The sequence below is a fragment of the Mizuhopecten yessoensis genome, unplaced genomic scaffold (assembly GCF_002113885.1).
Source record: "Mizuhopecten yessoensis strain PY_sf001 unplaced genomic scaffold, ASM211388v2 scaffold10529, whole genome shotgun sequence".
Classification (NCBI taxonomy): Eukaryota; Metazoa; Mollusca; class Bivalvia; order Pectinida; family Pectinidae; genus Mizuhopecten; species Mizuhopecten yessoensis.
The window spans coordinates 902,652-925,609 of NW_018408592.1; the positions used below are offsets into that span (position 1 = coordinate 902,652).

At 36.1% G+C, this 22,958-nt stretch overlaps 1 protein-coding gene across 2 annotated transcripts in view; it reads right to left on the bottom strand.

The window, feature by feature from the left end:
• The window catches only part of LOC110460970 (TBC1 domain family member 30-like), a 64,057-nt gene that overhangs the window by 20,180 nt on the left and 20,919 nt on the right, over positions 1–22,958 (bottom strand). The window contains exons 1-3 of one of the 2 annotated variants that reach the window (XM_021514223.1): positions 21,722–21,873; positions 13,764–13,891; positions 9,610–9,735 (exon numbers count right to left, since the gene is read on the bottom strand). In XM_021514223.1, the coding sequence (XP_021369898.1) occupies positions 9,610–9,735; positions 13,764–13,891; positions 21,722–21,803 (336 nt within the window). In that variant the 5' untranslated portion in view covers positions 21,804–21,873. Of the gene's footprint in view, positions 1–9,609; positions 9,736–13,763; positions 13,892–21,721; positions 21,874–22,958 lie in introns of those variants that run through there. The other variant, XM_021514222.1, reaches the window with a different exon arrangement.

Here is a 22,958-nt window from a genome sequence, read left to right on the forward strand (position 1 = left end):
GTCCTTCTGTTGAGACATATGACAACTACAACCATTCTATAGGTGGTCCTTCTGTTGAGACATATGACAACTACAACCATTATATAGGTGGTCCTTCTGTTGAGACATATGACAACTACAACCATTTTATAGGTGGTCCTTTTGTTGAGACATATGACAACTACAACCATTATATAGGTAGTCCTTCTGTTGAGACATATGACAACTACAACCATTCTATAGGTGGTCCTTCTGTTGAGACATATGACAACTACAACCATTCTATAAGTGGTCCTTCTGTTGAGACATATGGCAGCTAAAACATTAAAGAGGTGGTTCTTCCTTTAATACATTATATGACAACTAAAAACATTAAAGAGGTGGTTCTTCCTTCAAAACATTATATGACAACTAAAAACTTTAAAGAGGTGGTTCTTCCTTTAACATCTAAAACCATTAAAGAGGTGACCCTTTCTTTTAAACATTATTTGACAACTAGTAACAATAAAAAGATGACCCGTCCTTCAATACATTATATGACAACTAAACAAAGAGGTGTTCCTTCCCTCGAGACAACTGACCACTACACTTTTAGAACCACTTAAGAGGTCACTCTTCTCTCCAGACATAAACATCATGGCCAATTAAACCTCCGTATACAATGCAAATATGATTTGGGTATCAGACAAGCTTACAGGACAGATTGTCAATTGCATCGATATAACAGATGATGATCTTGACATTTAGTTTATAATTGAGTGAAAATATGTCGGAGGTTGTGGTCAACCACTAAATGCATCCTCCATTATTCCTGGGAGTTTGAAATTGTGGTCAACCACTAAAAATGGCCCCCATTATCCTACCAGTCTGAAATTGTGGTCAACCACTAAAAGTGCATGGCCCCTGTTATTCCTGGGAGTCAGAAAATGTGATCAACCACTAAAAGTGGCCAGGACGATTAACAGCAATAAAATCCTAAGAAGCATAATTGTTTTTCTGACACCTTATGCTTGGCCAATGACAATTTGATCAGCACTCTGGACATCGACCTAGCCACCACAATCAATCTGGTTCCTGAGCTACCACCACGGATGCCCACACACATCGGTTAGTGGTGGATTGCTTATCGATTTCAATAACTGTTAATCAAAGTAACGCGTCAGTCTGTCCTGATGCTATTTCTATACAGTATCCACTTGAAGATAAGGTAATCCAACTCAAGGACTAAATTAAGATTTTATCAAAATGAGACTAATTACCTCTGTGGTCTTTCCCTTCCCCAAAGAGGCTTTGGTTATTAGTTTTGAGCACTTCTTTGACAGATGCATGCCTTTACTGACATAGTCTGTGTTAATGAAAGATCAACACATGGAACAGTGTTAATATTAAATCTCCGGATCAAACCTAGTTCATGCTTTAGACACTAGGTTATGCTGTACCCATACTTGAGGGTTATCCAATGATACAGCTTGATTTTTTCATTATTAGGCAACATAAACATTCAAAAGAATTTTATACTAATATCACAGCCGTCTTAGCAGTAAATGGAAAAGTTGAATAATTTTAGAATTTCTGCTTTACACATCACTTCAATCTTAACAACTTTCTAAACAACTTTAAAATTCAATGCATTTAGGATTTCTAAGGCTTCCATTTATTTATTTTTTCAGTCAGAGAAAATAGAAAAAAGGAATTCAAAAGCTTCCATTTAAATATATTTTAATTTTTCATCAACAGATAACCTTAAAATGACTGTGATATTATTTAGTCGAGGGAAAAAATCGATATCTGTAATGATTAATCACAAACAATCGGAGCCATGTGACATTTTATATTGAAAGATTGATTAAAATTTGTAATTTATGAGATAACATTCAGCCCCAGGAGCACACAGTTAATATGACTCCTGGTTAATTGGTAACAGGGGACAGACATGGAACCTGTCATACATTACCACAGGCGGAACACAACGCTGTAATGAATTACCGTGAATTATCATATGTTTACTCAGAATATGAGTGTTTTTGCATATTTGATAACTTTTGACCACTCCTGATACCACTTCCGGTCACCCGTGTGATAAGTTTCTCGTAATGCACCCCCCATGCGATAACAATTCTCGTAATGCACCCCCTGTTTGGAACACCTCTACTTCTGTATTGGATATGGGAAGCGCCCGAAGCGTTCCGAGTAAAATCCGGATTTGCGCTGTCAGTTTGGTTTTTTGCTTAGACAGTGTGTTGAGGAGACGTCAACAAACAAAATGTCAACAAACCAGGGAGAGGAAATACTTAATTCTCTAGTGTCTAGAATACTTGAACACTTGGACTAATAATTACTGACAGCAGCGATTTGAAACGATATTTATTCAGAATTGACTGAATATCATCTTGTAATAATCTGTTTCAGTTGACATTGTTGATTAAATTATCTAATTGTTTTTCCTGTTGACATGATTTTTTGTTTCTTGAACATATGACAGAAAGTTTATAATATGACCATTTTGATATCATATCCCTTATCAGCCCGAGAGTCCCGATATCAGCCCGGATCCGGACTCTCGGGCTGATAAGGGATATGATATCAAAATGGTCATATAATAACCTCTAAATATTGTAATATTTAACTCGTTAACTGACCTGGGTTTGGACAATACTTTCCAATGGCAAGTATTGAGGCAGTTGCCTTGTAATGAGTCAACTAGCTATATAAGTCTACAATAAATATCTTCAACAACCTTTGGTTTTAAGTATTAAGTATCATCAGAGGCACTTATGTCCCGATTTACTGTAAAAGCCTTTTTTTGGCATTCTCTACTCTTTGTGGAATTTAGAATTACCTTATTTTTGTGGAATTTGGCATTCTCTACTTTTTGTGGAGTTTGGCATTCTCTACTTTTTTTGTGGAATTTGGCATTCGCTATTTTTTGTGGAATTTGGCTTTCTCTACTTTTTGTGGAATTTGGCATTATCTACTTTTTGTGGAATTCACTATTCTCTACTTTTTGTTGAATTTGGCATTCTCTACTTTTTGTGGAATTCACCATTCTCTACTTTTTGTGGAGTTTGGCATTCTCTACTTCTTTGTGGAATTCAGCATTATCTACTTTAGTGGAATTTGGCATTCTCTACTTTTTGTGGAATTCAGCATTCTCTACTTTTTGTGGAATTCAACATTCTCTACTTTTGTAGAATTTGGCATTCTCTACTTTTTGTGGAATTTGGCATTCTCTACTTTTTGTGTAATTCAGCATTCTCTACCTTTTGTGGAATTTGGCGTTCTCTACTTTTTGTGGAGTTTGGCATTCTCTACTTTTTGTTGAATTTGGCAATCTCTACTTTTTGTGGAATTTACTATTCTCTACTTTTTGTGTAATTCAGCGTTCTCTACTTTTTGTTGAATTCACCATTCTCTACTTTTAGTGGAATTTGGCATTCTCTCCTTTTTGTGGAATTTACTATTCTCTACTTTTTGTTGAATTTGGCAATCTCTACTTTTTGTGTAATTTGGCATTCTCTCCTTTTTGTGGAATTTACTATTCTCTACTTTTTGTGAAATTCAGCATTCTCTACCTTTTGTGGAATTTGGCGTTCTCTACTTTTTGTGTAATTCAGCGTTCTCTACTTTTTGTTGAAATTGGCATTCTCTACTTCTTTGTGGAATTCAGCATTATCTACGTTAGTGGAATTTGGCATTCCCCTCTTTTTGTGGAATTTGGCAATCTCTACTTTTTGTGGTATTCACCATTATCTACTTTTTGTGGAGTTTGGCATTCTCTACTTCTTTGTGGAATTCAGCATTATCTACGTTAGTGGAATTTGGCATTCCCCTCTTTTTGTGGAATTTACTATTCTCTACTTTTTGTTGAATTTGGCAATCTCTACTTTTTGTGGTATTCACCATTATCTACTTTTTGTGGAATTTGGCGTTCTCTACTTTTTGTAGAATTCGCCATTCTCTACTTTTTGGGGAATTCACTATTCTCTACTTTTTGTTGAATTTGGCATTCTCCACTTTTTGTGGAATTTGGCAATCTCTACTTTTTGTGGAATTTGGCAATCTCTACTTTTTGTGAAATTCAGCATTCTCTACCTTTTGTGGAATTTGGCAATCTCTACTTTTTGTGTAATTCAGCATTCTCTACTTTTTGTGGAATTTGGCATTCTCTACTTTTTGTGGAATTCGGCATTCTCTAGTTTCTGTTGAATTCACCATTCTCTACTTTTTGTGGAATTCAGCATTCTCCTCTTTTTGTGGAATTCAGCATTCTCTACTTTTTATGAAATGCTGAAATGGTCAAGTTTGTTGAAGGTCATTAAATGGTGTGCTATGATAAGGAGAGATTAATTTGCTATAATGTTGCTGGTTGAATTTTTCACAAAAAAAAATGAAAATTAGAATCACGCAAAAAACAACTTTTACAGTTCAAGCAATGAACTTCATTAATACAATGATTTACATTGCACTTTCAGTTGATATCATAAAGGCACAGTAAATCTAAATGTGACCACCCAATAGATGTATATTTTAAATAGAAAAATTCTATTCAACAGTCAATCTCAACAGTAAATAGTCTAGTAGCTATAAGCCATCTGATACAAAATCCCTTTTGTCCAATCTTAAGAAACTAAGCCTTTAGTTGTCTATTTTTCAATGAAGATCCTATAGAAAACCCAGTGAATAAAAATGTTTTACATCATCACGGTATACATAGAGATATTTGTCTGTATGTTGATTAGATTTTTAACCACAAGACACATCAATGTATGACAAGTACCATGGACGGACAAATTGAACATCAGCTGTTTTGCAATCAAAACAGTCAAGCCTGTTATGTGACCACCTAGCTGATATATAACACTTAATGACCTGTGCTTAGAGGCTACTTTCAGTGCTCCCTATCATAGTGATTTCATTGTGAATTTAACCTGTGTTATAAGACCACTTTTAGTGCTTCCTATCATACTGATTTCATTGTGAATTCAACCTGTGTTATAAGGCCACTTTCAGTGCTCCCTTTCATACTGATTTCATTGTGAATTAACCTGTGTTATAAGGCCACTTTCAGTGTTCCTTATCGTACTGATTTCATTGTGAATTGACCTGTGTTATAAGGCCACTTTCAGTGCTCCCTATCATACTGATTTCATTGTGAATTAACCTGTGTTATAAGGCCACTTTCAGTGTTCCCTATCATACTGATTTCATTGTGAATTAACCTGTGTTATAAGGCCACTTTCAGTGTTCCCTATCATACTGATTTCATTGTGAATTAACCTGTGTTATAAGGCCACTTTCAGTGTTCCCTATCATACTGATTTCATTGTGAATTAACCTGTGTTATAAGGCCACTTTCAGTGTTCCCTATCATACTGATTTCATTGTGAATTAACCTGTGTTATAAGGCCACTTTCAGTGTTCCCTATCATCGTATCTGTAGCAAAATTATGGAACACATTGTGGTCTCAACTATCATGACCCATGCCGATACCCATAACATATTGTATCCGTTCCAACATGGTTTTCGCAAATCGCGATCATGCGAAACCCAACTTCTTGAATTTGTGGATGACATCTCAAAGAATCTCGATGAGGGACGCCAAACAGATATCCTCATAATGGACTTTGCTAAGGCTTTCGACAAGGTCAGTCATTCTCTCCTAAACCATAAACTAAAACATTATGGTATACGTGGAAATGTCGCAAACTGGATCGAGAGTTTCCTGACCGGTAGAACTCAGACAGTAGTAGTTGAAGGGGAGAAGTCTGATTTTGTCGATGTCCATTCCGGGGTACCCCAGGGGTCAGTTTTGGGACCCAGTTTATTTCTTTACTTTATAAACGATATCCCTGTGGGTCTAAATGCTACAATCCGTTTATTTGCAGACGACACTATTGCATATCTAGTTATCAAGTCAAACAGTGATGCTGAAACACTTCAAAAAGATCTTGACAAACTAGCGCTCTGGGAAAATACATGGAAAATGATCTTCCACCCAAACAAATGCAATGTGTTGTCGGTGACTAAAAACAAAACTCCAATAGTCCATAATTATACTTTACATGGACACATACTGGAACATCTTAGTCAGGCCAAGTATCTGGGTGTAACACTATCATCTGACCTTAAATGGGATTCACATATAAATACTATCTGCCCAAAAGCAAATTCTACGCTAGGCTTTTTAAGACGAAATCTTAAAATTGGCTCAACATCAGCCAAAGTACAGGCATACAAATCATTAGTTCGACCATCACTTGAGTATGCCTGTACAGTATGGGACCCTCACACCCAAACAAATATTGACAAGTTGGAAATGGTCCAGCGAAGGGCAGCGCGCTATGTGCTCAATAAGCACAGGTACAACCATCGTACCTCCAGTGTGTCAGAAATGTTGGACCACCTAAAGCTGCGCCCTCTAGCAGATAGACGTAGAGATGCTCGTCTGACCATGCTTCATAACATTGTAAACCAGAAAGTCGCTATCGTAAAATCAGACAGATTAATCCCTACAGTTAGAAAATCCCGAACAAACCACCAGTTTTCGTATCAAATTCCCCACTCAAAAACCCAGACCAGAAAGGCATCATTCTTCCCTCGAACTATACCCGAGTGGAATAAACTCCCACCTGACATTATTTCGAGCCCCACAACGGGATTATTCAAATCAGCCCTCTACCGTCACCTTTCAAACGCAAATTAGACCATCTCGTATCTTTTAAAAACACTCTCTTTCCATGTTTCACTCCTCGTCTGACATTTTATCTTCAAATTGTTGAAGTTGGTCAGTACCATTTAGAAGTAGAAGTAGAAATACTGATTTCAATGTGAATTAACCTGTGTTAAAAGCCAATTCTAGTACTCCTTATCATACTGATTTCAATTGTGAACTTTACCTGTGTTATGAGGCCATTTTCAGTGCTCCCTAATGTAGTGATTTCATTGTGAATTAACCTGTATTAAGAGACAACTTGTATAAAGAGACAACCTGTCATTAGAGAACTTTTCCTGTTCCTGGTTGTAGTGATTTCTTTGTAAACTGAACCTGTAGTAAGACATCACCTGTGTCAAGAAACCTCTTTTTGGACATCAGAATAGTGGTCTCTTAATACAGGTCTGACTGTATATATCTGGTGCCGTAAAACTATTACTAGATATCTCTTTCTACAAATATCAGTTATAACACTTCATGACCAAAACCAGCCACCCAAAATTGATTTGAAACATTTATAACTATTTCACTTGATAAAGGTTTGCTTTGAACTTATGAAAAAATCAATTTTTCCTGTGATAGTATTCTCAATCAAAGGCAACTGCATGCTGTGTGCTAATTACATTCCACTGAACACTAGACATGAACACATTTCTAACTTTAACATTTATACTGATATAGCATTTTTCTCATACCTGGTCAAAGTTATTTTCAATCAAAGGCAAATTTCATGCTTTGTGATAATTACATTCCAATGAACCCTATAGGCACATACCAGTATAGCATTTGTTCATACCTGGTCAAAGTTATTTTCAATCAAAGGCAAACTTCATGCTTTGTGATAATTACATTCCAATGAACCCTATAGACACATACCAGTATAGCATTTGTTCATACCTGGTCAAAGTTATTGGTAATTGATCATTTGACAATTTTTTTATGTAGAATATAGCTCTAAATGTACAGTGACCCTATAACTATGCATCATACACTTTTTAACAAACACTGACAGTAAGTGAATGGATGGCTCTCCCTATGCTATGCATACCTGGGAATTCTGAAATCACAGATGGCAATTTGTCCGACATATATTTTTTGGGGCTTACAGATTGAAATAAAGAGTGTTAATTGTCAACATTTTTATCAAATGTATTTTTCTAACGATTCGAGTGACAAGAAAACATGTTAAAAACTGTAGAACATTCAATGAGAATTATTCTAAAAAGTCCACAAAACCTGAGGAAGGAATCATAAAATCAAAAATAAATTGCAAAATTCCAAATGAATACCATAAATACATGTTGACAGGACCAAAGAAGCATTGAATCCTTTGTCTGGACTGACATTTAATTCAACTTTCATATTTCTTAGTAAAACTTGAGGTTTTAGATTGACAGCTGCATTTTCAAGAAATGAACAGCCAGTATCGGCCAGCTATCCCCAATGTTACAATAATATGTCACCGTTAATTTACAAGTATAATGATGCCACTATCAAATATTAGATTTATGGTCGCATAAATCACAGCTGACTTAGGTTTGTATAACAGCTATGTAGGTCAAACTTAAATGTATGAATAAATACAATGAAAGTAATTAAAGATACATAAGCCATGCATCTTAATTATCTCAAAGAAATATTCAGTAAAATCAAACGGTAACATCCGGCTCGAACTTTCTCTGGGCACACCTTTTAAAATGACCCTGACCTTTTGATAACACGGAGTTACAATAAAATCCGAACATTGGACCCTAGACAAAGATTCTACCCACGGCTAACAGAAACGGCAGTGACGATCGAAACACCAGTAAAACACCTACAACTAGCCAAAATCAATGTTTACTCTAGAATCGTGACTGGGTTTCCGCAGGGAATACATGTACTTGTTTCTCATCGCCACACAACGGTATCAAATCGGAGCAAGTCAAGGTCACTGACTCGTTTACGATCATAACCTGAAGACATCAGTTCTGATAATGATGTTTGTTTTGTGACCAAATTATCTGGTATAGAGTTGAAATATATATACGTGATCATCATTGCATTGAAACATACAGAAATGTTTGTTACAGAAGCTGAATGTTTTATCATACATTGTCAGTTGTCCATACAGATAGTTGCATATCAAGAACAATGCTATGGGACATTATCATAATTAGTACCCGTGTATATAAACGTAAAAATTAACAGTGACATAAAACTATAAGGCAGAGCTTCCTTTATTGACGTATCAGTCAGAAAAATGATGAATATAATTGAACTTCTTCACATTACATTGCGTAAAGGATGGACTGAAATGCACAAGGGGTCTTAATGTTGGAGTAAATGGTCAAGCACCTGGTCACAAAACCCACATGGTCAGGCAGGTGACCTCTAATACCTGTTCACGTCTGATTGAGGTATCAAACTCTGGCTGTTGTGTTGCAAGGCTAAAGTGTGCTAGCAAATTCCCCACCCAACCACCCCTTTTATACTGGATCTAAAATTACTGCTAAATCCTTTGTTAGAAATATATTTTCATACCTGTGTTTTTTATTATATATCTCATACAAATTTATATATAAACATCATAAACGTTTATATATCTTTCGAATATCACTGCTTACCAGAATCAATCACATGTTCAAACTTTGCCATTTATATATAAAATCTATATTTGCCTAGTGTTAATCTCACCTTTATCATAATTACTATATATAGTATGTAATGTATTGATATCCAATCTCACGATGAATTCGCCTTCATTATGGAGGTTGCAAAAGGCGAAAATGAAACTGCAGCAAAACGTTCCCTGTATACAGTAATCTGTGCGTGATTAAATATGGTCCGAGTTATCTGTTAACCACTGGTGTGGATTATAATCTCTGACTGATATTGATCTGATCGCTGTTGATAGCATCAGGTTCACATCACTCACCTTAACAATCTGTAGTCCCAACGTATTGTCGTCCGGATTGCTCCTCTCATTGAAAACAAACCGCACTGTTTTTTCCCAGTCAATGCGCAGCTCCTTTATATGATTTTCGGCCAAACTGATCCAGACCTGGAAGTGACAACATGAAAATCAAATAAGGCAAAGTATTTTAAAGCAATCCGTAGTCCAGAATTGATAACGCTTTCCTAATTTACATTACACTCATCTCAGGATCAGCTACTGGTAAAGAAATTATTATTATGCTGACACAAGAATTACATTAAAAGATATTTTTTTAATAGCAATTTTTTGCTGTTGCTGCAAACAACAGATATTTGCAATATGGATGAAATTTTCCATGATTTGGGTCATGTAGAAACTGTTTCAATGATTGGGGTTTGAGGGTCACAACAACTTACAACAGGTATGCAAAGCTGTTCCAACATCCCAAGATATTTACATGCTTATCATATTTGGTAACTTCTGATGAACTAGTAAAGTTGAAACTTTCGGGACAGAGTTATAGGTTATTTCTTTAGAAATCTTCATAGAGTATTTCAAAATAATCAGAAAAATGTTCAGATGTTCAAAAATTACTAGATTGTTATAGAGTGGCAAACATCTATTCGCATAACCTGGGCCCCTATACAATGTACTTAATTCTTTCTGGGACTGCAAGAAATGAATTGACATTAATTCATTACGAAGGGAAGGACTATGTGTTTTTTATAAGCAAGATAGTTATGTAATAGGAAAAAGAGAAAAATATGATGTCCAGACAAGGGTTTGAACCCGGAACCCTCCGAACTCTAGACGAGCGCTCTACCAATTGAGCTACCTGCTTGCCAACGATCAACCAAGTCCAGTTCCGCTACATGCAGTTACATCAAGAACCAACATTCCTTAAAGAAGGGTTGAAACAGCAGGCAAGCAGTTTATACATGCATACATTCTTACAAGTAGTAAGTTTTGTTGAAATCCTTCTTTTACAATAGGTAGTAGTTGACAGTCAAGGGCCATAACTCTCTTATTATTTATGAAAACAACATGGCATAAGATATTTGAAAAAGCCCCATTCAAACTGGTACTGTGCTTCAGCAAAATTCTGCACAAAGTTGTATCTATAGATAAATGATCTAATTAGGCCATAATGCTAAATTAATTTAATAATGTTGCTCTGAGAGATACAAAAAAATGTCCTTTAAGTGTTGCACTGTAAAACATAAATGTCAGCAAAAATCTTTATCATAAATCAAACCAAACCCAATATAAATACATAAATATGTAATTCAATGAGATAATTGATTAAATAAATACTTTTTTTTGTAATATTATTGTTCTTTGGTAAAAAACAATGAGATAATTGATTCAATGTTTTTTTTTATAATTGTTCTTTGGTTAAAGTACTTCCCTCGGTACATGATCAATGCGGGGTATGGTGTGTTACGGTTGTCTATCAGCCGTTGTTTATGGTACAGTCGTAATTAGACTACTAGGCTACGTGTGGGAGTAAACGATTCCCTGGCTTTGTGATAAATTCTCTTCGGATGACATTGCCACACCAGGTAGACTTTCCTCTGACATTCAGCCTCCGGCTCTCCCTCGCTCAGACTCCCAACAATATAATAATGTCTGCGTGGGTGTATGTGATTTATATTACGATATAAAAATATCACGCTAATTTTTTGTTTCAAGAATTTTTTAATTTTTTTTTTTTACATGCTTTCTATGGGCTAATGAAAGGAGACTGCATTAAAATAGAAACCAAAGATTTCATTTTTTGTGTGCTCCGTTTGCCAATCACTCTGTAGGTTATCTTCATCTCTGTGTAGCTTCAGTGGCTACATACATAAAGTGTATACCTACATACCAATGCAAAATGTAAGGATAGGTTTCAGACTCAATTATTGTCTAGAACAGCATTTTACCTATTCTAACAAGGAATCACATTCACGATTATAATTCTTTTTTTTTTTATACTTTATGTGGGTTGCCTTATTTTTACCACAGTTGTTACGTATGCTTTTGCTAACAAATGTATATTGGCTCCTATACAGAAAAGATACCAAGAATAAGTCCCAGTGATCAACAGTGATTTTCTTTTTTCGTTATTCTATATATTTTTTATTTATGTCTGTATATTTTATATTTATTTCTCTACAATGAATTGAAGACACCACATTCTAAAGAACTATGAAAACTGTTTTAAGTCTACACACAAACACAGCTTTGTTATACGATAGAATCACAACGTAAAGGATTATCTAGTATGTAGATATAAAGTATGTGGGAATAACTATTTGTCACTGGAAATATAACTCCTATATATACATACCTAGCAGATCGGTAATATGGTCTTACTGCTGTTTGCTAGGAGAATATGTTGAAACAGTCAAGTATAACATCAGAAAGCTTGCTGAAGGATCGTAAGGATCCTTGCCCAATTACAGAAAAACACTAGAGGATTCCACTGTAGTTTTTTTCGTACATCAGGTATTACCTCCCCTGAATTTTATTTTGGGTCTAATAGTTGCATGACTGCATGGACTAGGAATCTTGACCACGTAGCTCAGACTGAGAGAGCAACAGCTTAACAATCAGAGGTCGAGGGTTTAAGTTCTGATCGGGGGGGGGTTACACTAAAATCACTGGTGTGTATCCTTTTTGTTTCCAGTGCATGTTTACAGTATTTGGCAGTAGTAAAAAGATCCTTAAATTAGAAAGCATGATGAGGAAAATCTATCAATGGTTCTTAACTAGTACAGTAGAAACTCTGTCAATGGTTCTTAACTAGTACAGTAAGTTGAGTCTGAAAGGCCTCTTGACAGTCATGACAATCTAATCATACATACCGGTATGACCTATAACTATTTTTTCCCATTGAATGAAACAAATGATGCTACAATATTATATATCGGCAGTGAATAAAACATGGGAAAATTGGATTAAGACATCAATGGGTCCTCATAATACAAAGTAATTTTGATCGGGGAACCAACTCTGGGTAGAAGATTCAATAATAGTAGAAGTGTCGTTCCATTGTAACACCTACATAGACGGCAATGAGCTTCCTACTCCCTAAATCTTGTTATCCAGAGGAAAAAGGAAATAATCAGTTTCCCTCGGTTCCCGGAGGATGAAGACAACATTTTAAATGTACAGCAATCTGTCCTGGATCCCCGAGGACTCTGGCAATATTTAAACTCTACAACAAATCTGTCTAAGGCTGACTTAGTCAAGGTCCTCAGAATGACGAACACTGTTGACAAAATAGTAACATCGTGTAGGCAATTCAATTTGACAAACACTTACTTTGACCAATCTTGCTCAAACTTAAAAATATAGCTAAATCATCCAACTTGATAAAATATACATGAAGTTCTTAGAGTATTTTCATTTTAGCTATTGCTGGTTTTACATGTATTTTTGATGGATGGGTATGGGAGGTGAATGAAGCGGGAGGAAGGAAACATGTGTCCAACTATCCAATATCAGAATGCCCTCTAGTACCTTTAACGATCCCAAATCTTCAGGTTGAAACAGTAAATCTTGTGTATTACTTAAACTTACTGTCACACTGAACTGCTATAAAGGTCTCTCAGGAAATCTACTGATTGAAATAACAACAAAAGCCAACAGTGAGGAAATATACAAAAGTCGGCCTAACCCCACCCCCTTCAAATAATTTTCTGGTTTTTCACCACCACTTAATGAAAACTAAGTTGAATCTTCCCATGTGTATTATAGTGACTGCTTGTAATCAGCAACCACCTGTCTACAATGACAATCTGTATTCAGTGACCACCTTTCTATGGTGACACCTGTGCAAAGTCACCACCTGGTTACAACAACCATCTGTCTATAGTGACCACTTGTCTTCAGCGACTTCCTGTTGGGAATTCCACATGCACTTTATAACTGTTTAGACAAATAATGAAGCTGCTACTTATCTGTAGTGACCTTTTAGGCTCGAACTTCCCGTGTTCTTTGTCTTTATAGAGTAAAACAAGTTTATATCACAAACACACTTACTGTGCATTCATGATGATTATAGAATAACATGTGTGCCAGTATAATGAATTGTGTCTAACCAAACCCTATGACAAAGTTATAAATTATATATCACACTGTAAGTATCATATATTGCTGTTAATTACCTTTCTGCGGAATCCATCTGGTATGCCCAGTGGTAGGCGAGAAACAGCTTGCATAGCATCTTTCCATTGGTCGAAGGCACTGTCACCAAGAGGAGGCTCCAGACTGAATCGCAGCCTCGTATCAATTCCTGAAAAATTACAAAATAATTTTCACGTTGAGATTCAGAAAAACAAGAAATATTTTAGAAAAATGTCATGGATAAATAGCGATGGATATGTTGTTTTGATGTAAAATGAGAGGTATATAATCTGCCATTTTGAAACGTATATATACCAAATGGTATGATACAAGCTTGTTCATTTCTAAATTCTGCTTTGAATTTTGTAGAAAGTGCATCGTTAATCGATACAAAAATGAACCAACTTTCACTTTGCACTGTGTGAGTCAAATGAAATGATTAATCCCAGGACCATCTTAACTAAACAGCTCTGCTGATTATTTTTTTGAAATTCTATCCACATGCTGTACAAAAACTTTTAACTCATGCCACAAGAGAATAAAACTCAGTCAGTTTAAGCTGCACTTATTGACCAAATTCTGTATTTTTAAAACATATTATAGCTCAATCCATCATTGTACCATCCGAAAAAAACTGTTTATTAGGAACAGGAAGATTTTGTTGTTACAGGTGTTCAATGTTAACAGGTTTTATCACATACTGAACAGGATAATTTGTTCAATCTAGACAGGTTCTATGGTATACTAGGTATGGATTGCTTACCCATTTTACAATAAATTCCTGTGGTAGGCTTTGCTGAATACCACTCTTCAAACTAGGCTATTACATACACAAAACAATATTAAAAATCAGTATAAATGTCTTTTTTTTTACCATGTACATCCTATGTGTGTTCGTTGTACAATGTTCACTGTATCCTGACAATGTTACACAGCCCTAGAAACATGACAATTAGGTCCAGGATTTCTGGTTTGGAAAACCAGCAATCTTATTTTACATGAAAGCTCTATTTTGGCATGATTCCATAAGATTTTAAATCGGTGGACGGTGGAATTGGAAATTCACATGCCTCGAAGGCAGACAGGCCATCATTAACTCCTGACATTATGCAAATACATTTCATTTAATAGGGGGATTTCTGAAACAACAACTTAAACAAGAGGCCCAGGGGCCTTAATAGCTCACCTGGTATTTTTTTTTTCAATTTAAAACCTGCTGAGTACCAAACAGGTTTATCAAAGGAGTACAAGAAACTACATATAAATCTGTTTTGGTGGGAAAGACACCAAGAAAATGAGTTTTTATGTTATGTCCCAATTTTCCTCTATTTCCCCTATTGGGCTTCACATGCACCTTTTTTATACAAATTAAACAAATTGAGTTTTTTTCCCCTAAGCATGCCTCAGACACATCTTCCATTTATAAATATTCAATTCCCTTTGGCCAAAGATTCTCTAGAACCTTTTTATTATTCAAGGGGCCATAACTCCGCCAAATGGGGTCCCCTGAAAGTCGTCATCGATCTTGGCCGAGCCCTTAAGGCATTTAACCCTGTAACCAAGTTTGAAGATAATCAGTTAACATTTGTTGTAGTTATTGCATGGAAACGAAGCGTGACAGACCGACAAACAGACGGACAAACCCAAATTTATTATCCCCTGTTTCGGTGAAAGCGGGGGATAAAGATTATAGATTTGGCCACTTTTAAATGGAAAATCGTCAACTTTTCAACATTCTCATAAAATATCATACTAAAATATTTGTGAAAACCAAAACAAAGTCATCATGGCAGCTGTTTGAGTTTTCTTACTACTGATTTCCAGATTGGAAATTTTCTGATACTTGATTTGGAAGAAATTATATGTACTTTCGGTAATAAATCTTTTGATTTATAAGTATCAGTGTCATTATATTACCTACATTTCATCACGATCATGAACAAGACTTAGTCACATCAGTATTTGGTATTCCTAATGTTCTGTGTGTACACCTTTCAGATGTCTCCGTGTTACTGATACAATACTATCAGTATGCCTTGGAGATTTCTGTTTGTATTAGTAATAAAACTATACAAGACCTACGATTGACATGGCGTAATTAGCTCTACACACACCGATACATGCGATATTGAGTTTCGGCTCCCCAGGAAACTATAGACTCTATACAGTATATACCAATTGGAGAATAAGCTGGAAAGATGTCTGCAGGGAGGCAGACAACATGTACGAGACACACAGTCAGAGATGTTGATCTGAGGAAAATAAACATCTTGACATTTAGGACTGATTATCAGTGACATTAAGGTTACAATCAATACCGCATTCCTTTAGTTTCGCTGGTGGATCAGTCCTGTGCAAAGAACGGACAAGTTTATTATCATTTCTAAGGCGTTAAAATGAAAGACAAAAATATTTTTCTCTTGAATTACTCATTCCTCTACCTCACTTCCAATAGATTTATCTTCATGCAAAATTTCTTCCAAATATTTTAAATTGTTTCCTAACCCTTTCACCACAGTAGACCATAATGGACTCATCCAAATGAATGTATGGTAGAATCTACTCTAGTTACCTAGGGGTGAAAGGGTTAAGGAATGTATTTATATTTTATTATTTTCAACACATTGCAAGGTATGTACCAAATGAATTAAATGGGGCATGGGTGTGTCAGTGTCTTGTTGGGGCTAAATTTGGCCCAATTTCCAATAAAAAAAGAGTTCCAAAAGCCTTTCAAATTTCAGAAAAAGATACTGCACATATTCGCATATAGTGCACATTTTTAAGGGGCAATGTTCTTGGTTAGAAGCTTTTCATCTTGTATTCAGATGACAATGAAACATCTAACATCAAAAAACGGAATTATCTTTGATAAAAATAAGAATGTCTTAATCTTTTAGATGATAAATTGTAAAGAAATGATCTTACGAAGATCAGATTACAGGCTTTTTAAATTTAAATAAAGAGTAAAGAATTGGTAAATCAGTGTTGCATGTTGGAAATTATTGACACACACACCCAACTGATGCATCAATGATTTTTCCAATTGACAGACAATATATTGATGATCTTACCCAATTAACATAAGGAGGCTTTTCCCAATTCACTCAGAAAAAGCCACGCTCGTATAAGCTTCAGAGCAACACAGTAAAGGACACCATAAGTAGCGAGGGTATTACAGCGACCGATCCGGTTTTAGAAACTACTAATACAAGAAGGATGGGGCTTCCGATAAAGAAGGATTGACTTGATTGTGTAGTCATGTGATTAAGGCCAGATCAAATGACCACTGATCTCCATACCAACAGATAAAAGGTTAAAGGATGCAGGAAGTCATTTAGATACCTAGAATTGCTCTCCAAGTAAAAAATTGCTGGGGTCGGATGACTGTTTTTCGCGTCTACAATTCTGAGGTCAAATGATTGCTGTCAAAGTCACCAATTGTAGAGGTCAAACTATCGATCTCCAAGAAATTATCTTTGTGGTTAATTAAAGACTGCTTTTCGAGTAAATGATTTCCGATGTCAAATGATCGCTGTCACAATCAGCAAATTTAGAGGTCAAATAACAGCCCTCCCCGAAATTAATTCAGTTGTTGATTAAGGAAATGCTCTCAATAAAATTAATCTAAAGGTCAAAAGGTTGCTCTCCAAATCAACAATGTGGAACGATCGTTAGTTAGTAGTTAGAATTAATTTTAATTCCTGAAGAAATGGTTCTTCAAGAAGCAGTTTTAAGGGTTAAAGATTGCTTTTCATGTCATCAAATAAGAGGATTGTTTGTGATTAGCAAGTGAATAATTGAGAGGCCAAAGGAATCTCCCCAAATGAACAAATTACAGGTTTAAGGATAGCCCAGCCAGTGGACACTATATATTTTAGGTTAGGATAGCCCAGCCAGTGGACACTATATGTATTTTAGGTTAACTCAGCAAGTGACAAATCTGGAGGTCAAAGAATTTCTTACAAAGTGAACAATCCAGAGGTCAAAGGAATTGCTTTTCAAGCCAACAGTTTTGAGGTGAAAGGATTGGGATTAAGAAACAATGTAAAGGACAGAAGACATTATCATCAATTCCTTATTTAGTTAAACACAAGCAATGCATGAATTTTGTTCCCACTTAATTTTCTAGGTTCTGCGTATCTGGGCCCAGTTGTTCAAAAGGTGATTAGCTTAATCAGTGATTAGCGCAAACTTCAATTTTTGAGTAACTTTAAAACACAACCACTGAATTAGTTACAACCTTTTCAGATATCAAATGTTTAGTAAAGTGAGTTTACATGCAAAATTGTGAGGTTTTACCTTGAATATTGACGAAATTATTAAAGGTTGAAAAATGTCGTTAAACAGTGATAAGCTAACCACCTTTTGAACAACTGGGCCCTTAAGTATGACGCAAATTTTTTCTGATAGTTCGGGAGTTTTGATGATGTAAAATAGTACATACATGTTCTACACAGACCTGTTGACTATCTTTTAATTAGCCTCCCAGACAAGTCCTTTGTACAGCTAAACTATAATGAAGTTACTGCCTACGGTAATCGGGTAAAATGTTAAAGGAATCCACATGAGAAAGTTTCCCGATTTTTTATGGATTCCAACAATTTATTTGAAATGTCAATGACCCCATTTGTAGCAAAAAAAATGCTGCCAACAAGTATATGGTTTTTCTCTATATAGACTACATATGGAATTAAATATTGATCGATTAGAGGGTGTCCTAAAAATTTACATGTTCTAGCAGTTTCATGAGCAGAGGCAGAATATCCTTATTTTACTGATGATATTCCATATTCAGCATTTTGATGAAAAGAATCTGTGAGATACGATTTAATCGTGTACATGGTAGCAATGAGCACCGTTTATCACGATGATCTCTCTTAGTGTCAACCTCTTGTGGAAATCCAGAATTACCTAACTTGGTTTTATTTTTTTATTTTAATTTTATGCAAAGTATCTATCATCTACTGTCATCTAAAAGTTCATAAACTTTAAAAAAAACCACAAAAAAACATATATACAGCAGGTATTTGTTTGTTTTTGTTTTTTGTTTGTGTTTTTTGGCTAGCAAGTACAGAAGATAGATTACATAGACCATGTCACTACACCAACACTTATTAAACACTTTCCTCACAGTTGATTTAGGTGAGAAGATGTGTTGTATGCTGACGTCGCGTCAAACTAATCTATTGTCAAATTACTGCGGCATGCCAATGTCCGCAGCCCAATGGTGCCAATTCCACAGACAAGTCTATATGTAAATGATGCTAGGACGCTTTAGTGTTCCAGAATAATATAAACAACCCGAGATTTAACTGCCGAATCTTCTACAATGCCCTATTCAGATCGATATTCAAAATCATATTTTTTAAACAATGAGTGATTCATCAAGCCCCGGCCATGTCTGATAACTAAGCTACTGGTTTTAATTGGTACATGTGTATTAAATTTGAAATATCCAGCATGTAGCTCAAAACATTCCGGAATAAAAAACCAAAATGGTGGCTGAGCTGGACATCTGATATAAGCTGCCAATCCTTAAATCATGATTGACAAAGATCAATACTCACAATTAACCTAGTGGTACAGATATAGGACAGTGTGTTTGTTGAACCTGATACTTAGTCAACATCTTCATCATGCTCTTGATGATGGAAGAGATACCATAATAAAATGGACACACCTCTGTATCACGAATTATATGATCTCCTTGAACACAACATTCCTTATCCTCATCTCCATACATAGAACATGCTATCAGCTTGACAGGATTATCCTTCAAATTTAATTCTTTTCTATAATTAAAATCTGGAAAAAAACACTTTCTTATGTTTCAGATGTGGGCGACAGACCCCTTTCACTTCAAAAGTGGGTTAAGACCATTTATTTGAACAAAGTGATAACATCACTCACATCAAGTTAAGTGCCAAGTATCAGAACCCTAGTGTTTATTATTCCTAAAAAGTCGGAGAAAAGGTGATGACAGACAGATGAGCAATGGACCAGCACCACAGTGATAACCTCAAAGGTATTTGTTTCATGTGTGTTAAAAGAATCCTTTCCAGCGTGACAGGAAAGCTGGAACCATAATTATTCTGGAAGTTGTGAAGATCGAGACAAATTGTCTTCTTCATCCACTGCAAATACTTACTCTGGAAGTACCAGACAAAAATTTGACAAAGATCACATTTCTTTAATAATTCCCCCCCCCCCTCCCCCCAATAATTTCCTTTTATACACCCCCTCAATTAATTATAAAAACTGTTCCCTTTTATAACCTCCCTCATTCAAGCAGCCACTCAATTTGATCTTGAGCTGGATATTTTATATAATAACATACATTCCTAAATCATGTTCGACAAAGATCAATATTCACTATTAACCTAGAACAACGGTACAAATATAGAATGCTCTAGATCTGTGTTTGGTGAACGTGATGCTCTGTCAACATCTTCATCACGCTCTTAATGATGGACGAGATACCAGAATAAAATTGACACACCTCTGATCTCTGTGAACACAGCCTTATATAGCGAGAGTAACAAGGGTTCTCATTATCATACAGCACCTGGTATATTGTAAGCTAGAGGAACTTTCCCTCCCATTTTTTTATTTATTTGTTTTTTTATTTGGAACAATGAACCATTTCCTTATGATAAGTATATGGTAATAGACACCAGTGACCTTACAAGTGGGCCAAGGAAATTTATTCTAGCAAATTTGAAAGCTATCTACCACAGCAACTTATATAAAAGTTGTCTATGAAAAAATGATGACAGAAAGTATAGACCAGCACTACAGGGTAATTTGTTATCTCAAAGGCATTTGTGTCAGGCGAGTTAAAAGAATCCTTCCTGCCAAAACATGAAGATCAGAGCTGTATTCATTCTACAAAGTTCTGAAGGGAATTTGACCCCAACCAATCAACACAATTATCTCTATTTGACCCCAACCAATCAACACATATATCTCCATTTGACCTTAACCAATCAACACATATATCTCCATTTGACCCCAACCAATCAACACATATATCTCCATTTGATCCCAACCAATCAACACATATATCTCCATTTGACCTCAACCAATCAACACATATATCTCCATTTGACCTTAACCAATCAACACATGTATCTCCATTTGACCCCAACCAATCAACACATGTATCTCCATTTGACCTTAACCAATCAACACATGTATCTCCATTTGACCTCAACCAATCAACACAATTATCTCCATTTGACCCCAACCAATCAACAAATGTATCTCCATTTGACCCCAACCAATCAACACATATATCTCCATTTGACCTTAACCAATCATCACATGTATCTCAATTTGACCTTAACCAATCATCACATGTATCTCCATTTGACCACAACCAATCAACACATGTATCTCCATTTGACCTCAACCAATCAACACAATTATCTCCATTTGACCTTAACCAATCATCACATGTATCTCCATTTGACCCCAACCAATCAACACATGTATCTCCATTTGACCTCAACCAATCAACACAATTATCTCCATTTGACCCCAACCAATCAACACATTTATCTCCATTTGACCTTAACCAATCAACACATGTATCGCCATTTGACCCCAAATAAACAAAGAAGTCACTCATTTTGTCCCAAAACAATAAATAGAAGTCGTTCCATTTGATCACACCAAACAAAACAACAAAAGTTACTACCTTTGACCCCAACCATCCAACAGAAGAGTTCATACTCTTTCATATACAACTTTAAATAAGTCGACTACATTGACAGCATACAACAAAATAAGTCACTCCTGACTCCAATAAACCTATAAACGGAGTTAATCCATTTGATCAGAACCAACCGACAACAATTAGAAGACCCTTCCTTTGACCCGACCCCAACCAACAGAAGAACCCTTTAAACCCATCAACTAACACAAGTCACCCTGCATAGCCCGACATCCTAACAAGGGAAGTCAATTATCACACCCATGAACTCACACATAACGTTACCTGTCTTTCTCTTGGACCCATTCATCGATCGTTCAGGCGGTAAGGGCCGACCCATACTGATGTTGTTGAGAAATCCAAACATTTTTTGACGTAAGTCCAATATTTCTGTCTCGTGAGTAGAGAGTTACATGGTTATGAATGGCACCGCCACTATCGACAGAGCCGTACACATTAGCCCGCGTCACAAGTATGGTGTGTCTACCGCTTACTATATCGGTACCGTGGATGTTTCTATTTCACGATACCCTTACCATCAATGTCGTGGGATGTATACAAATATATATGAAGGTATATCATAAAATCAATTCCCATAAGCCGGATCCATGTAAAGAATTGAATAGTCCATCACAAAGCACTGAAGCTGGACCAAACACACATGTAAAAGATCGTTTTGGTACATCTATAGTTACTGAAATAGAGATTTCCTCACGTTACAGCATGTAATGGTCCGTTTTACACAACAACAATACCCGGTCAATGTCTCTTGTCTGTCCAGTGACGCCGGCGAGAAAATAACTGATGAACAACAACATAGTCCGAAGTTACGTGACGTCATAATGGCACTAACACATTTCCAGATATGAGGACAATCACATCAGATACCGTCGTACACATCCTAGCACGTGTTCTATCGCTAGCCACGTGCTTACAAAGATTCCGCGTTCACCATCCCCAATCACGCAAACCAATACTCACGACTGCCTCTATCGCCGTGCCGGTATTGTTTTGGTCCAGATGAGCGCTCTCTTGTGATTATGACCGACAGGTGTCCTTCTGCCGTTGTCCCTCGCGTTCATTCACAATTAGCGACTCCACATGCAGGTAGGTTTCCAGGGAAACGTAATATCAAAGATTATCCCAACTACATAATGTATATACTGGAATCGATTTGTCCTGTTTCTTCTGAAGAAAAAAGTTCTGTCGATGAGGAAGACAAGCTGTGTTAACTTGGGTATAAAACAAAACAAAAACAATTAAAAGCGTTAGCTATAGATCTACACTAGTATCAGTGAAACTGTGTTCACTGTGACTCCAGGACATCAGGATCGATGCTTTGGGTAGTTTCGAGTGTTTCTCGCCAGCACAAAGACGTTAAATCAATATCAAATCCCTGAACGATAATTGAAATCGATTTCCTCAGGTTGGTTCCTAATGTGAAGTCCTTTCCAAAACAAAGACGTCACGTCAGGGAGTTGTCCATGGGGTATAGTATCGCCCAATGATGTTTGGAACCTTC